The sequence below is a fragment of the Microtus pennsylvanicus genome, chromosome 17 (assembly GCF_037038515.1).
Source record: "Microtus pennsylvanicus isolate mMicPen1 chromosome 17, mMicPen1.hap1, whole genome shotgun sequence".
Classification (NCBI taxonomy): Eukaryota; Metazoa; Chordata; class Mammalia; order Rodentia; family Cricetidae; genus Microtus; species Microtus pennsylvanicus.
In genome coordinates, this window is record NC_134595.1 from 26551574 (window position 1) to 26569233 (window position 17660).

General features: G+C 46.7%; 1 protein-coding gene across 3 annotated transcripts; it reads right to left on the reverse strand.

Moving 5' to 3' along the window:
• Positions 1–4448: 4448 nt before the first annotated feature.
• Positions 4449–8972, reverse strand: Neu4 (neuraminidase 4). Of its 3 annotated transcripts, XM_075951752.1 has the most exons (5): positions 8792–8972; positions 7782–7875; positions 7143–7374; positions 6772–7027; positions 4449–5603 (listed from the first exon to the last, which is right to left on the reverse strand). In XM_075951752.1, exons 3-5 carry the CDS (start codon positions 7341–7343, stop codon positions 4624–4626), a joined length of 1437 nt encoding a protein of 478 aa, XP_075807867.1. In that variant the 5' UTR covers positions 7344–7374; positions 7782–7875; positions 8792–8972; the 3' UTR covers positions 4449–4623. The 3 variants fall into 3 exon arrangements, with proteins under 3 accessions (XP_075807867.1, XP_075807868.1, XP_075807866.1); XM_075951753.1 differs by lacking the exon at positions 7782–7875 and having other exon boundaries at positions 8878–8971; XM_075951751.1 differs by lacking the exon at positions 7782–7875 and having other exon boundaries at positions 8792–8945.
• Between the last annotated feature and the right edge of the window lie 8688 nt (positions 8973–17660).

The following is a 17660-nucleotide window of genomic DNA, read 5'->3' on the forward strand; positions in this document are numbered from 1 at the left end:
GTCTGCACACAGCACCAGGAGATACTGGGCGAGGGGTGGGGGATGACACCGACATGCGTTGGATCAAGCAAATTGCTATGCAAGTATTTACTCTGAATTAAACTGTCACCTCATAAGGGAGTGCAGCGTGTGGTGGCACATGCCTCTAGTTCCCAGCATTTCTAAATTCAAAATAACACACAAGTCTTGAAGCTATAGAGATATCTCAACGGGTTCTTGCTTTGCTGCAAGATGTGGGGACAAGAGTCTGTGCTTCTAGCACCCACACAAAATCCAGAACAGGGGTATGCATGTAACCCCAGAGCTGGGGAAATGGAGACAGGAAGATCCAACGGTATTGATGACCAGCCAGTCTAGCTGCAGGTTCACAGAGAGACCGTGCAAAGCCCCTCAGTAACAGTGATCTCTGAGCTGTCTGCAAGCCACGCAGGGATCTCAGGGATGAGGTTTCATGAGTTGTCACCCCTGCTGGGGTAAGCTTTTCTTTCTTTTTTAAACTCATTTTTGACTGCACGTAGTCTGTGCACCACATTCGTGCAGTGCCTGAGAACGCCGAAGGATCCTAGGAAACTGAAGTTAGATTGTTATAAGCCTCTGTGAGTCCTGGGAATTAAACCAGGGTCCTCTAAAAAGAACAGCCAGTGTTCTTCACCACTGAGCCATCGCTCCAGCCCCTGGAGTAGGCTTTTAAACGATGCAACTGCCTTTGATTGACCCAGGCATTTATAAGTAACCCCTCCTCTATGCACCTGTAAGTAATGACAAAAATATAATTTGTTCAGCAAGCTGTAGTGGGGTAGAAACATTTCTATGGTCTGTCGTTGGTGCCTTAGCTGGGGCAAAGTAAAACTTTTTGTATCTCTCCGGAGAAGTCACATAATGTAAGTCTTCTCGCCCAATCCTCAGGAGCTGTGTCTGGCTACTCCTTTCAAGAAAGAGCTACCGATTAAAATTCCAGAGACCTCTGCTTAACTATCCCACATTTGGGAATCTGCTCTACAGAACTGGAAGTCTATCTGTAAGAACCCAAGTTCCAGGACCTTAAGAAGAAACACTAAAAACATTCTGAACATCCACGAAATGAGGACACCCTGAATAACTACAGAATGTCCATACTACAGAATGTCCCATGCAGGTTTTCCCATAATTTTTTTTATTGTACTAAGATACACATAAAATTTACTACTCTATTCTGCCATGGTTTGCATATAAAATGTTCCCCAACCTTTACGTGTTAAATATCATGCCACCTGCAACGGTCAGAGGTGGACTTTGGGGAAGTGATTGGATCCCGAGAACCTGGCCTTATCAATAGATCTGTAATCTAATTGCTGGGATGTGGTAGAAAGCAGGAGGTGGGCAGAGTTGGAGGACGTGGGTGATAGGGATGTGCCCTGCAAGGCCCCAGTCCTCCCACCATAGTGCTTAGCCTTCTCTGACTCACTCCTTGGTGGCTGCCATCATGGGTACAGCTTTCCTCTGTGATCCCTCCCACCATAGTGTTTTGCCTTGCCGCATGCCTAACCTTGGACCAAACCCTAAAGCTGCGGCTTTCCTTTAAGTTGGTTTTCTCTTCTGTTTTGTGACAGCAATGACAAGGGACTGGCAGGCATTTTCAGCACACAGCTCAGCAGCATGCTACATATTTTTACAGATTTTCTGTGTATCTTATCACAATAAAAATGTTGGGGAAAACCTGCAGGGTAGCCATCTCCCAATGTTCATCCCCAGAATGTTCTGTCTAAACAACTGAAACTCAGCTGGATGGTGGTGGCTCATGTCTTTAATCCCAGCACTTGGGAGGCAGAGGCAGGTGGATCTCTAAATTCAAGGTCAGCCTGGTCTACAAAGTAAGCTCCAGGGCAGCCAGGGCTACACAGAGAAATTCTGTCTTGGGAAGAAATAAAAAGCCTGAAACACTAGAAGAATATAGAAATGATCAACAGAGCTTTGTGGTTTATTAATTGTAATTTCATTACAATTAATGTCAAGCACAGACAGCTGTTACCCCAGAAATGAGCAAAATAATAAACAGAACAATCCAGACATGACAAAAAAGAGAAATACAGAAACAAAAAAGATATAGAGAGCTGGGCAGTGGGGTTGCACGCCTTTAGTCCTAGCACTTGGGAGGCAGAGGCAGGCAGATAACTGTGAGTTCAAGACCACCCTAGTCTACAGAGTGAATTCCGGGACAGCCAGGGCTGTTACATACAGGAACCATTGTCTCAAAAAAATAAACAAACAAAAAGATGTGTAGACGGAGGCGTAGAGATATAACAGACCAAGGTTTAGGGAGGTGCTCAAGGAGCAGAGAACACCCCAGCCAACCAGAGAAACTGACCAGCTTGAAGCCCAGAGGTGAAAAGAGAGTCACAGAAAGGTGAGACTTGTCAGGGTGAGTTCTGAGCCCCAGAGAGACAGGAGCAGGGCTGGGGCGCTGGTTCGAGAAACAATAATCTTCACACTCTATAACAACACTGGAGACTCAGTAGCAGAGGTGAAGCAATTAAGTTTACAACCTTGCTAAATCAGGTGGGCATAAAAAGAAATGACTTGCATGCTGATTTGACACAAAATAATGCTGCTGTTGCTCTATATCCCTCAAATAGCATTTCCTTGACGACTGAATTTCTCATTGCTGAGTTCTTCAGAGAGATACAATCTTTCCTGCGTGTCTAGCAAAGTCCCCACCCTAAATTTCTCCATCCTTCTGGGGCTTCAGAACCCCTTCTCTTTCCTGATACAGGGGCAGACTGTAACTTTGTAACTCTAAGATAAATTAAGAAGCACCCAGGCAAAAGGGCACAAGCTTCTAGCTAGGCAAGACATGGGGACAGTGCCTCCTCGCCTGTCGTCCATGGTGAACTCTTAAGTGTACCTACTACTGAAAATGGGCAGCAGTTTATTTCTGGCTACTCCCAACTATATGTTGTGAGTATTATTTTAACTATGTAAAGATGTGTTACATTTGTTTGTGCTACAGAATATTACTCTAACTGTGTAAAGGTGTGTTACACTTGTTTCTGCTGCCTTTGTTAACAGTGTAAAGGTGTGTGGCATTTATTCTTGTGGCATTTGTTGACTTATGAAAAGATGTGTTGCTGTTTCACCTCACCTGCCTAAGGTACCTGATTGGTCTACTAAAAAGCTGAATGGCCAATAGCTAGGCAGGACAGAGACAAGCAGGGCTGGCAGGCAAAAAGAATAAGTAGAAGGACTAAAACAGGACCCTGCCCTAAGCCTAGACACTCTCACCACATCCTCCCTCCCTCTCTTTGGGGTGCCACTCAGAGAAATTCTGTCTTGAAAAACTATATATATATATATATATATATATATATATATATATATATATATATATATATACACACACACACACACACACACACACACACACACACACACACACACATTTTCCAGTATTTCTGAAATGGCCATACTTTTGTTTTGAATTTTGCAGAGAAGTGTGCAAGCACGGATGTGTATTATATACTCCTAGAGGTCAGAGACCAACTTTGAGTCATCCTTCAGACGCCATCACTTTGTATTTTGAGACAGAGTCTCTCCCTGCGACCTGGAGCATGCCACTTAGGCTCAGCGTCTGTCCAGGGAGTCTTGCGGACTTACTGATCTCTACCTCTCCAGGGCAGAGATCCTAAGTGTGTCATAAAACCAGGCTTTGTACATGATGCTAAAAATGAAACTCAGGTGCCGATGATTCCATGGCAAATGCTTTACTGAGTGAGCCAGCTTCCCATCCCCCACAGGTTTTTATCATCAGAAATTAGGACTTTAATAAGAAATACAAAAGGGTGTTAGGTGGTGGTGCACGCCTTTAATCCCAGCACTAGGGAGGCAGAGAGGGGTGGATCTTTGTGAGTTTGAGGCCAGCCTGCTCTACAGAGTGAGTTCCAGAATAGCCATGTTTGTGTAGAGAGAGAGGGAGGGAGGGAGGGAAGGAAAGAAGGAAGGAAGGAAGGAAGGAAGGAAGGAAGGAAGGAAGGAAGGAAGGAAGGAAGGAAGGAAATACAAACAGGCTTTCCTGAGGGAATAGCTCTGATAGAACAAAAGCCCTCTCCAGAGAAGGGTTAAAAAGTGGGCAGGTTCTAGGAAGTAACCCTCCTCAAATCAAGTTCTGTCTCTACTAGCTGGGGAGGCTGGCTCCCCAACCGGCTTCTCAGAAAGTTCAGAAAGTGACCAGACTTCAGTCATCAGCAAACTTCAGATTGATCGGGGTTGGCGAATAGCAGGGTAATGAAAAGAGGGACTGTATGTCACTGTTCCTCTTGCCTTCACCCCTGCCAGCCCCCCCACTCCCCACCCCCACCCACCCACCCATCCCCGCATGTGGGAACTGAGCAGGGTGAAGGCGGGAAATGTGCATGGTGATCAGAGTGGTGAGCTAGAGCGTCAGGCCCCAAGACTGTGGCTTGGAAAGACACAGACACAGCACAATCCTTTTATTTCTCACTCACAGACAGCAGCCGGCTCCGCAGTGACTCGGCCCCCAGCAGCAGTGAGGAAGAGACTCTGTCCATCCCAGGGTCATGCTGACCTGCCCCTGGCTTCCTCTATACACTTTACCCTTCCTCCCCAGGAACCTGCCCGAGGGCCTGGCCCTCAAGAGGGCCAGCAATGCCCCTGAGGCTTGTCCCTCAAATTGTGTCTCTCTAGGCCAGTGGGCACATTCTCCAGAACATCACCCAATGAGAACAAACAAAAAGAGATATCTTCGTAGGAGGCCCTCGACCCACTCTCAAACAAACAGGCAAAGGCCAGGGATACCCCAGGCACAGGCCCAAGGAACGCCAGGTCAGAGTAGCCACTGGGGCCCTCATAGATCACCCAGGGCTCTGACCAGCTATGGGGATCCAAGGGGGACCGGCTCAGGTAAATTCCCATGTGGAGCCGAGCTCTACGCCCTGATGGGTGGGAATACAGCAGCCATGTGGGACTCTGAAGCGGGGAAGCAGAGGACATGGGGAGTTCTGGGGTCCAGGCTGTCTTATCTCCACCTGACCCAGGTTCTAGGCTGTGTTTCACTGGGCTCCAGGACTGTGGGGAGCTGAATGGCCCTCTGGGAACCCAACCCTCAACAGAAACCCCAACACCTTCCCCTGAAGACTCCTGTGCTCTAAGACAGAAGGATGGGGACTGTGGGGTTTTCCCAAGACCCACTGGCCACCGGTCCTCCTGAGGCCTGCTGGAGGGTGGGGCTGGGAAGCCCACAATGCTACCCTGGCAACCACGGGCAGTTTCAGCCAGTGTAGGCACCAGCTCCCCTGGTAGGAAAGAGGTGCCCTCATCAGCGCTCAGTGCCTGCACCCGGTTTCCTAGAGGGCTCCTGGCATTGCAGTAGAGGAAGTCTCCATCCACCGCAGCCAATTGGCACTCTCCAGAGCGCAGGTTGGGCACAAGGCCTCCACAGTGCCAGGAGATCCCGTGGTCATCACTGTAGAAAGCCAGGGAGTGGGGACTGGTCCAGCAGATCCTGCCAAAACACTCCCGACGGTCCACGTGATAGGTGTAAGCAGGAACAAGCAGGCGACCTGAGCGCAGCTGGACTCCGTGGCCTGGACCCACAGCAAAGGTGGCCCAGTCTACAGAGAGAAGGAGCCAGAACCTTGGGTTATAGGTCAGCTGACTGCCGACCTATCCTGGACCCCGAATGCACCCAGAATGTGTGCAATGGAGTCTGCCAAGGCTGTCTTAGAAAGCTAGGAGCCTGCTTGATCGTGTGCTTTTTAATAGTTTTTTTAAATAGGTATTTTTAATTATGCACATTTGGAGGGTGTGCACATGAGTGTGGGTGCCCATAGAGGCCGAGGTGGCAGACACTCTGGAGCTGGAGTTACAAGCAGTTGTGGGCCACCCAATCCGGGCACAGGGAACTGAACTCCAGTTCTCTGCAAGAGCTGTTAAGTCATACAAGCTCCTGGTCATCTCTCCAGCTCCTTGGCCAAGTGTTTTGCTTTTTGCCTTGGGATGCAAAGCACAGAAACCAGGCCAAACCAGTGGCCTACCTCTGAGCCACTCCCCAGCCTTTGGCCAACAGACACTTGGCCAATGATCACCACCAGAGCTCAACTTCTGGAGCAATTGCTAGACAGGGCAGTGGAGGAAGGAGACCTCGGATGAGGTTTTGATGAGTCCTGTTTCCTTGTCTCCCTCTCAGAAGCTGCTATATCCCTCTATGTAGTAGTCATGGGCCATGGACCAGGTCCTATAGCCCCTAGGGCCACTGCCTATCAGCATGGGGCAGGGTGGTGGATGAGGAACCAACCAGTAGGCCAGCAACTGGGGAGTAGGGGCTGCAGAGGAGAGAAACAAAGACTGAGGCCCAAAATCCAAAAGACTGAAGTCCAGAGATCAGGGCTGAATGAGGAGGAGGTGAAAGGGAACAGAAAGTGGTAAAAGAGAAGGGTTTGGGAGTCAGGACTAAGAGCCGCAATCCTCTTCTCTGCCAACCAAGACAAGGAGAGCCTCTGGTGGGCTTAAGTTGCCAGCCGTGCCAACACCTATTGGCCTGGTGCTGAAGATGCTTGGGAAATGCCAGGCAGTCCTAGAGACAGCATTAGGAGGTCATTGCTCGTGGGTGATATAGGGCAAGAAACTGGGGACAGGGAGTGGCAGAGTGAAGATTTCCAAGTGATTGGTGGACCTAGGCAAGTGGCAAGCCCAAGCCCCCTTGAGGCCACGCCCATATTGCCCTGTCCTGTTCCTACCCACTCCGTTCCTCTAGCCCACCCCACACCAGGTGCCACCTACCCTGCAATGCTGCACCAATGGCCTCCTCAGTAAGGTCTCGCACACTACCCCAGGTCAGGCCTGCGTCACAGCTGGTCACACAGCAGAGTCGAGCAGCGTTCTTGCCAGTGGCAATCTGCACGGCCTCTGGTGTGTGGCCCAGCACGGCAATGAAGAAGAGAAAGATGGTCCCGGAGTGTTCGTCCAGTACCGGGCAAGGGTTCATGGACCTGTGCTCCTCCAGCACCGCAGTCTCCAGCACAGTCAGGGTGCCCCACTGAGGGAAAAGAGGCAGCTGGTCAAGGCATCTGGAGCCTGACCTCAGTCTCAGGGGCTGGGGGGGGGGGTCAATAGAGCTGGGCTTCAGTTTCTGCTCTGCACCGAACACTCACCCGCACTGAGCCCCTGGCCAGTGTGCCCCTCCGCAGCACCAGGCGGTGAGCATGGGAGTCATCGGGGCTAAGTCGCTGTTCCGCGAAAGCCAGCAATGTCGGCCTGGGAGGCACACAGAGCAACGCAGGCACACGGTAGGTCAGGCCTGTCCTCTCCCGCTGAAAGAGCACCGTCCTTCTGGGAACACGTGGGGCTCCCATGCCCTTCAGGTAGGTGCGGGGCACCTGGAATCTGTGAGGGTGGAGGCTCCACAGATTTACCTGGCCACAAGCAAGCCCCACACCTGCCTGCCCATCTTGACGGCCCTTTCCATCACCCTTGCCCCAGATTTCCCACAACCCATCCTCAGGCCCCTCACAGTCTCGGCACCCCAAAACTCTATAGAGCCCCTTCATTCTCTCAGAGCTGTTCCTTTGCCAGGCTGGCTGGTGATGGGATGCTGGGGAGCTGGGCAGAGTGACCCAACATCCTGACAGCTAGTGTGCCCTGGAGGCATATCACCACAGAACTCACCCAGTGAGAGTATGGGCAAATGGACAAAGTCAGACAAAAAGAGAGGGCTCAGTGTCCACAAATATGCTATGTGAGACCAGGAAAGGCATACCACACAGCAGGGGCAGATGAACACTGGAACCTACCCACGTGGAAGCAGAAGGGAGCTCTAGAACTCTCCACAGGAAATAGCTTCAGACATGGGAGATGGACCACTGGACCCTGCAGAGCTGTCCTCACCTTCAGCATATGTACCAAGTGGCTCTCATAGGCACCAGAGAGAGCCAGGGGCAGCACCAATCAAAAGACAGCAAAAGGAAGGAAAGCCAAGAAGACCAGAGAGGTCCCGGCTGGGCCCTAAATTGATGTCAGTGTAAAGGCTGAGAAAGCAGAGGAGTGGGGTGGACAGCATTCCAGGGCCAGGAGGATGTAATGAATGGGGGATGGGCAAAGGTCTCCCCTTCGGGTCATCCACTGTCTCGTCTCCCACTCTATACTCTGCCCCGTAACCACCTCCTAATGTCACAAGCCAGGGATCAGGCAGACGACAGTCTCTGTGTTGTGATCAGTGATGCCTATGAGCAGCTTACCCCTTCTTGTCTATACCCTCTGGAGCCCTGAACTGTGGGACAGCTGGGAAACACGTCCACATAGAACTGAAGCCACAGGAGGGAGTAGCCAGGCAGTCCCAGAGCGTGGTTCTTCCCCACTTAGCCTCTCAAAGAAGGATCAGTGGCAGGTAGGTTAGGGGCATGAACTGGGCCTGCCAGGGACCACTGTCCCATTTACACAATGGCAGACCAGAAAGTGAGGGTCTATAGCTTGTGTGGGGTTGATGGGAAGGCATGGCAGTGGATGCATTACCTGCAGGACATGAACAGTCAGGGTCTACAACCACCTAGGACAGACCACCACCAGTCAAGCAGCTCATGGCCAGGTACCCCAGACCAGACCAGACCAGAGCCAAACACACAGCCCACACCAGCCACTCCTGACCAGCCTGCCCACAAGTCACACAGAAGTAACTAGCACAGAGGGGAAGCCAAGAGACCAGGATGCTAGCGTGGTACCTAGACAGAGCTCAAGCCTCAGTAGGGACCTAGCATGACCTCCCAGACTAAAACCCAGGATAAAGAAGTAGAGGTCAGTCACTCACATACAGCACCAGCAGGCTCTGCAGACCACAGAGGGCTATGCTGACCACCACTAGCTCCCAGCCTTAGGTCCTCTGCGTCCACCAACCACAGTCCGCGCCACAAGCTCCGTGATGCATGCTGCCCTGCTCACGCACTCCCAGCTCTGGGCCTTCTGAGCGGCTTCCCATCTCCTGGAAGCCCCCAGCTCTGCACTCAAAGGGCAATTGTACCCAAGTAGAAGCAGGTGCGAGAAGCCAAATGTCCCTTCAGACTGCACAGGCACAAGAGAGACATTTTCTCTGTATTTGGATGGCTTCCCAAAGCCTCAGACCACAGGGACAGTGAACACAGACTGCAGAAGCTGGGAGCCTGAGCCCACTCCCCAGGCTGGGGGCACAGCAGGACAGAGAGGCTCCAAAGACCACCAGGTCACTCTCATTGCACACAGGGGAAACTGAGGCCTACAGAGGGGACAGAGCTGTCATCCATCAGAGGCATCCTTTCCTGAGTCAGCTCTGGGTTTCCATGGAGCCTCGCTGCCCCAGGGAGACCTCCGGTGAAGAGCAGAAGCTGGACCTCCCCCATACCAGCTGCCCATGTGGCCCATTTAGCAAGTTCCAGGGACGGATATTGTCCAGGAAAGCTGGGTTTTAGCACAGGCTCGTGCCATCCTGAGCCAAGTCCTTCTTGGGAGAGGAATCACAGAGAAGAAACTGAAGCCTCTGCTCTAGCAGAGATGGCCACAGACTTCCTGTTACAGCTTGATCTGGGCAAGCTGCTACCCCAAGTACCAAAGCCAGCCCACATCTTTACCTCCTACCCTCACAGGCCACCCATGATTTGACTTGTTGACTTGATCCTAGGGAAATCAGAGTCCCTTCTCGGGGTCTTTAATCTTGATTATTTTTTTAAAATAAACTACCCTTTTTGCTGTTTCACTTTGATTTGTTATCTATAAAGATTATGTATATCTATAAATAACTTGGATCTTTTAGTCAGGTGTGGTGGGACACACCTGTTGTACCATGGAAGGTTGAGCCAAGAGGATTTCAGAGCCAGCTAGGAACATAGAAAGACACCCATCCCCAAAAGAGGACGGCAAACATAACCAGTATAATGGTAGGTGCAAGTGAGAAGCCATCAAATGACAGAGGTTTTCCTTCAAACGCTAATAAAATTGTCTAAGAGCTTCCCTCTGGGACCATTATTAAATTCTTTTATGAAATTTTAATTCAACCCAATTAATGAATTAATCAATTTAAAAGAATTGTATAAATTCTTTTCATGAAATTAAACTAATGAATTAATTTAATATGATTTTATAAATTCTTTTAATGAAACTAAGAATTTAATGGCACACACCTTGAATCCCAGCACTCAGGAGGCAGAGGCAGGTGGCTCTCTGTAAATTTGAGGCCAGCCTGGTCTACAGAGTGACTTCCAAGTCAGCTAGAACTACACAGAGGAAACACTGTCTCAAAAAACACACAAAACAAAAAAAATTATTGAAAATAGCTAGAAAATAAATTATTCCCAACTGTGGTAGTTTGATGGCCCCCAAAGGGACAGGCACTGTAAAGAGAAACAGGCCATGAATTTGTGAGCTAAGTGAGGAAAGTGAAAATGATCTGATCATGTTTTTTATTTCCGGTATTTATTCAAGTAAAGTATTAAAAATAATGAAGGAAGGGGAGCAGAGAAAATATATATAACTCAATAAAAACAATAAAAAATAATAATAAACATTTGACCAGACTGATAGCTTATCCTGGAGAAACGTTAATTTGTCCTGCATTTTACTCCTGAATTATTTCTCCAGCAGCTGCAGGGCCTCAGCATGCAGCGGGACATCATCATGCTCCATTTCCGTGTTCCCGCAAAAGGGAGACAATTGCCTTTCATGTATCTGCCTTTACATAATTCATAAATTCTTAATCTATCACTGAATGCACAATTAGCTCACTTGATGTTTTTATTTTAGCAACAAGACTTTCCCAGTGAAGGATTTGGGGCATGGTCTACATCCCATCACAAACTCCTTAATCCAGCGTTTGTTCCAGAGTGTTCTCCCAACCTTGCAGCTCTATTCTCAGAACACGCTCTCCTCCACAAAACTTAAGCTCCAAACCATGTTACCAAGGAGAAAATAAGAATGAGTATAGCTTCAAAAAAAGAAAAAAGAAAAGAAATGGGAAATCTTTTTATAATTTATTTTTATTTTATGTGCATTGGTGTTTTGCCTGCACGTATGTCTGTGAGGGCGTCAGATTCCCTGGAACTGGAGTCGCAGACAGTTGTAAACTGCCATGTGGGTGCTGGAAATTAAACCTGGGTCTTCTGGAGTCATCTCTCTAGCCCTGGAATTTTTGATATAGTATAAATATTTTTCTTTAGCATTTATATTAAAAACAAACTAATAATTTTTATTTTTTAAATATTTATTTATTTGTTATATATACAATATTCTGCCTGTGTGTATGTCTGCAGGCCAGAAGAGGACACCAGACCTCATTACAGATGGTTGTGAGCCACCATGTGGTTGCCGGGAATTGAACTCAGGACCTTTGGAAGAGCAGGCAATGCTCTTAACCGCTGAGCCATCTCTCCAGCCCACTAATAATTTTTATAGAGAATTTATCTCTTAAAGATTAAGAGGAGAGAAGCAAAGTTAAAGAAAGAAGTGATCAGTAATTATCTTTAGTTCTGACACAGCCTCTAAATACTTTTTAATATTTTATTAACTTTTTATTTATTTTTAATGTCTCTTAATGTACATGTAGTTTTTAAAGCTCCTATTAATTCTTGCAAATTACCAATTCTATCATTTTAGTGGTTTTCTTTTTTCCACCAAAATAAAAGTCTGGTTTATTGAATCCGGAGAAATAAGACCTGGGGTTAAATTCACTTACCGCTCTTGCAAAGGACCCAGGTTCAGTTCCCGCTCCCACATGTCAGTTCCCAGCCATCTATAACTCCATGTCTAGGGCATTCGGCACCCTCTTCTAGCCTCTGTGAGCTCCAGGCACCCACACAGTGCACACGAGTGCACATGCGCGTACATACACACATGCGCGAAATACTCATACACATAAACAAAAGTAAACAAATACTTTTAAAAGGAAGAATAACTATAGTTTCCTATTGGAAATTGTTTCACATATACACCAAACAAACTAAAAAAAAATAAATAAGCAGTAACTTCATATACAAAAAAAGAAAGTTTTCATGTTTGCCTTTTTCCACCATTTCTTACAAATAAATGACTTGTATACAGTACAGGAACCAGAAATCGTTACTGGAGTGCTCAGAAAGTGATTTCATTGTTGCTGTTCAATGTGTTTTTTTTTTTCTCCTTTGAGATTATAATGAACGTGGTTATGCCACAGGTAAAATCAGAAGCAGGACATAGAGCCTGCCATGGGTGGCACATGCCTTTAATCCCAGCACTTAAAGCAAAGACATGCAGATCATTGTGAGGTTGAGGCCGACCTGGTCTACACAGTGAGTTCCAGGACAGTCTTTGCCACGGAGAGAGACCATGTCTCAGAAAGCCAAAGGAGAAAGAACTTAGAAAGCTCCTAAGGCTGGGTCAGTTACCTATTATCATTGAAAGTGGCTGGTGCCTAACAATATGTATAAAAATATGTAATTTAAATTTTAAAAATTCCTTTTAAGTTTTTAAAAAATATTTATTTATTTATTTATTATGTATACAATATTCTGTCTGTGTGTATGCCTGCAGATGGTTGTGAGCCACCATGTGGTTGCTGGGAATTGAACTCAGGATTTTTGGAAGAGTAGGCAATGCTCTTAACCTCTGAGCCATATCTCCATCCCCTCTTTTTAAAACATTTGTAGGAAAAAAGAAAATGGAAGTTTTGGTTCTTTTCCCTCCCTGTTGCAAGTTTCACAGTCTGATCATTTGTGGCAGCACTGCCCCCTACAGGCAGGCAGTTGGGTCGGCCCCTCTAATCAAAAGTAACGACATTTAGATTCTGAGACTAGGTCACAGTGGCCTTTTAAATCTAACATTTTCTTTTTCGCTATTTAGTCATCCTATAGGTCTTTTGCTTCTTGATCGCCTCGGCTGCCCACTAGCCCGTAGCTGCCTCAGCTTTTCCTCGTCATCACGATCCTCTTCCCCCGCCCCCACCTTCTTCCTCTTCTTCATCTACCTCATTGTGCTTCCCCGTTTTACTCATTAGCATCCCAAGGGCAGGGGCATCTTTTCTATCCTCTGCCACTTCCACGAGTTCGCCTCGGAGCTGGCGTCTATACTTTGACTTGGCAGGGTCCAGTGATCCAGTGCAGCGGGGACAAAAGAGAACAAGAGCTGGAGAACCCTGGGGAAAAGGCTGCTGGGTGCAGGTGGCTGCAACAGGAAAGGAGCCTGACCTGGAAATCCATCCAAAAACGACTTTCTGGAGCACCCCGTTGTGATTTCAAATCTTAATTCAAGTAGGCTACCCAGTTATGATTTTTTTTCTTATTGCCCAGGACTACTAGACTTTTGTTTTGTTAAGCACACAAAATAAGTCAATATAGAAATAGTGAATCTCGTTAGATTTTTTCCAATTTTTTTTTAAATACTTGCGAGTTAACTCATACAGGAATCTAACATAAAACTGGCTGGAATACCAAATAATGTGTTTTTCTCCAAACATCTCCTCTTTCTTTAGATTAGATATGGGAGAAGTGTCTAGAAGGTTGGGGTGGGGTACTGATTGCACAAGAACAAAACAACATGTCTACTGAAGTCTATAACGAAACAAAGGTAAAACTGAATGGTTTGAAATTTAAAAAAATGCTTTCAAAGAAAATGAACAAAACAGATAATGTCATAGTTATTGTTCTTTTGCTGTGAAAAGACACTATGGCCAAGGCAGCTTTTGTTTTAACGTATTGAACTATAGGCTTGCTTACAGTTTCAGGTTAGTCCATGATCATCATGGTGGGAGCAAGACCGCGGGGGCAGCAGCTGAGAATGGACAGCTGGTTCACAGGATGAAGGCAGAGAAGGAGGGATGGGAGGGAGGAGAGGGAAGGGGAGGGGAGGGGAGAGGAGGGGAGAAGAGGAGAGGAGAGAAGAAGGGAGGAGAGGAGTAGAGGGGAGGGGAGAAGGAGGGGAGAAGGAGGGGAGGGAAGGAGAAGAGGGGAAGGGACGTGAAGACTAGACTTGGCATGGGCTTTTGAAACCTCAAAGCCCACCCTGAGTGACATGATGACATTCACTGGAACCTCCAGCTCACCCGTGCATGATTCAGAAAGTCATTCCTCCCCCCCAAACCCAGCCCACTCAGAGAGTCTCTGAACAAAGGAAAGGTGCCAAAAAGTCCGGTTCTGCATTCTTGGCAGCTACTGCAGCTTCTTCCCCTGAAGTTGCCAGCCGCCCAAGTCCCCACCTAAGCCCTCCGTTTTTGACCATACTTGGGCACAACCCCAGCTTGTGGTGGACACGTCATCACCCGTCTCCCACAACCCATAAAAATCTCCCTGCTTTCATTTGGCAAAAAGCACCTAATATTCAAATAACCAAATATTCAAATATATGAGCCGTTCTCATTCAAACCACCACAGAGAATGTAAACCAAATGTTTTGAAAGGGGGGAGGAGAAGTATTTATCAAATAGGGTCCTAAACAACCAGCTCAGAACAAACAACAAAATGGATCAAGAGAGCTCTGAGTCCCAGAAAGAACTCACCAAAATCCACCTGGAAAACCCGTGTTGCCAGTACCTCGCTCTCATCTAGCGAGTCTTCCGGGTGAAAAGTGGGTAATTCTCAGGGCCCCGTGTCCAGGTTTCAGAATTGCCAATACAAATCTCAACGATTTTCACTTCAAATGACCTAGTCTGGAGCTGGAAAGACAGGCCAGCAGTTAAGCATCCTGGCTGCTCTTCCAGAGGACTCCAAGAACCCACATGGCAGTTCACAACCATGTATAACTCCAGTTCAAGGGGATCCCACGCCCTCTTCTGACCTTCTCAGACACCAGGTACATGGGTGTGTGCACAGACACACACGCAGGCCAAACACCTATTCACATAACATAAAATAAAACTTCTTAAAAAAAGACTTAGTTTATTTTGGAGGCAAATATGAGTGGCCACGCCTGAAGCACACAGATTTAGGGTACCTCCCACTGCATGTTACCATGTGATAATAGCTTGATATAACTTTTAGGGTCACAGTACAAAAAAAGTCATAAATCATGGCACTTTTCAAATACACTGATCGAAACACTAGATAAGCAAGTTAAAGTGGAGCAATCTCTTCTGTCATTTCTAGTTGATGACACGCTGAGCCTTTGCGTTGGGAAAAGACGGGAGTCTGTTTAAACATTCTAAAGGGCCTTACCTGTTAGTCACAAGGCTCTTAGGTCAGACAGAGACGAACCACAAGGAAGCTAAAGAGCGGCCAAGATAAACAGTGACTAGGCACTGAAGCCGCAACTTTGGAACCTCTCTACCCACATTTGAGGATCCTAACCTGTTCATCAGAAGAAGGTTCAGCCGAGGGTGTGGCTTCTTCTTTCTTGTAGAATTTTCGTTCACTCTATGCTGTAATTGTTTTTGTTTCATTTTATTTTTTGTTACTCTTTGGGGGCCTGCCACCCAGCTCCCAAATAACTACACGGAGACTTATTCTTACTTAGGAATGTCCAGCCTTTCAGCCTGGCTTGTTTCTAGCCAGCTTTTCTAACTTAAATTATCCCATTTCCCTTTAACTACATTTTGCCTCTGAACGTTTTGTCTTGCTTTATTCTATATATCATGCTTTCTTTCATACTCCATGGCTGGCTGTGTGGTTGGGTGCCTGGTCCCTGGTGTCCTCCTCTCCTTCTTCTTTTCTCTCTCCTCCCTCTTTTCTTTCAAGCCTAGATTTCTCCTCCTATTCTTTCTGCCTGGCAGTCCTGCTTATCCCTCTCCTGCCTAGCTATTGGCCATTCAGCTCTTTACCTGGATGGAGCTCCCTAAAGAGTTAGAGAACTCAAAATTCTGCTGGAGGAAACTATGGGCTGTGTCTCCTGCTTACCATAGCTAACAAAAGGACAATAACACATCCAACAGAAGCTCTGGAAGGGGAACCTGCTCTGGGAAAATCTTTCTGTACCCTGTGAGTATGTTATCTGTTTTGCCTCATCTGACTGGGGCGCCTTCTGATTGGTTTAATAAACAGCTGAATGTCCAATAGCTAGGCAGAAGAGACTAGGCAGGACTTCTAGGCAGAGATAGGAACTCTGTTTTAGAATCTGGCAGGGGCGTGGTTTGCCAGTGAGACAGAGGGAGTGAGAGGTACAGAATGAAGGCAGGCAGATCTCTGTGAGTTCAAAGCTAACCTGGTCTACAGAGCAAGTTCCAGGACAGCCAGGGCTACACAGAGAGACCCTGTCTCAAAAAACAAAAACAAAAACCAAACAAACAAAAAAGGATTACACCTACAAGGCCTATAACAAATTCTGATTTCTAGCAGGGCTGATCTCTTTTTCTATCATAGTTCTTAGTAATAATGAAGGTCACAGGCAAAGATAATTATGTTAGAATTTTTTAGAAGGATACTATCTTGCTGCCCAATTCCTCCTGTGACTTTTCATTTACTTTTCCAAACTAAAACCTTTGTACAATCATAAGACTTAAAATCTTTTCATGTCAGTATCCACAGTTAAGAATTTTGATGACTTAGATACAGAAATCAATCTTTCTTAAGAATTTAAGTTTTGTTTTTTTGTTTGTTTGTTTGTTTTCTAAATTTAAGTTTAAGCCAGGTATGGTAGCACACTCCTTTCTCCCAGCACCTGGAAGGCAGAGGCATGTAAATCTATGTGAATTTGAGGCCAGTCTGGTCTACACAGTGAGTTCTAGGTCAACCAGGGATACACAATAAGACAGTGCCCTCCCACCAAAAGAAGAAGAAGAAGAAGAAGAAGAAGAAGAAGAAGAAGAAGAAGAAGAAGAAGAAGAAGAAGAAGAAGAAGAAGAAGAAGAAGAAGAAGAAGAAGAAGAAGAAGAAGAAGAAGAATTAGAGGTAGCCACTCCAATGAAATTATAACTAGATCAAACTGGCCAAAAGAAAACCTAAAATTAAAGGATAGTGGTTTTTTTCCAATATCATAAGTATAAATAGTCTATAGAACATAAATAAATACAGGGGAAACATATACTCAATCTAGGGATTTTCCCAACATAATATTTTTATTAATTATTTGGGAATTTCACACAATGCACCTGATTACACCCAATTCCCATTCCTTCCATCCTTGTGCCCCACCCCAAAAAAAACAAAACAGCAAGTCCAATTTGTATTGCCCATACAGCCATACAGTCACGGGAGCATGGTCACACTCCTGGTAGCCTACCCCTTTCCCCACTGTCTGCGAGAAATCACCAGCTGTGAAGATCCACACTATCACAGTTTCAAAGGGATCTCTTCAATAGTTTCCTCTCTGGACTTTCTTTCGGGGTGGAGGGACGGTGTCTTCATCCAGCCTCAGCTACACCAGACCCCAGGGATGTGAGACAACAAAGCTATGTGGCCCCTAGATACACAAAATGTGACGGTTGGTAAACAGAGGGACTTGGGACAAATTTCTAGAAAGAACCATAGCCTACATTAAACTTCCTCTAAAGCTGATTAACTGGTTAGAATCTCAGTCGTGGAGAGGCTGGGATGATGCTGCAACTTCTCCTGAGTTCTCTCCAGAGCCTGTGATCACTAGGGTTGCTGGGATGAAACACTGTGAGCAAGAGAGTTGAGGAGGAAAGGGCTCATTTGGCTCACACATCCTGAATTGAGGGAAGCAAAGCAAGAACTCAAACTGGATGACAAGCTGGACCAGAAACGGATTCAGAGGCCATGGAGGGGGGCTGCTTTCTGACTTGCTCAGTCTGC

Bases quoted from the DNA above. Each gene is read 5' to 3' on its own strand.
- Neu4 (XM_075951752.1), bottom strand. From the start codon at position 7,343: ATGGGAGCCCCACGTGTTCCCAGAAGGACGGTGCTCTTTCAGCGGGAG. The intron at 7,028-7,142 runs GTGAGTGTTCGG...CTTTTCCCTCAG, and splicing joins TGGCCAGGGGCTCAGTGCGG to TGGGGCACCCTGACTGTGCT. The intron at 5,604-6,771 runs GTAGGTGGCACC...TTCTCTCTGTAG, and splicing joins CATTGGTGCAGCATTGCAGG to ACTGGGCCACCTTTGCTGTG.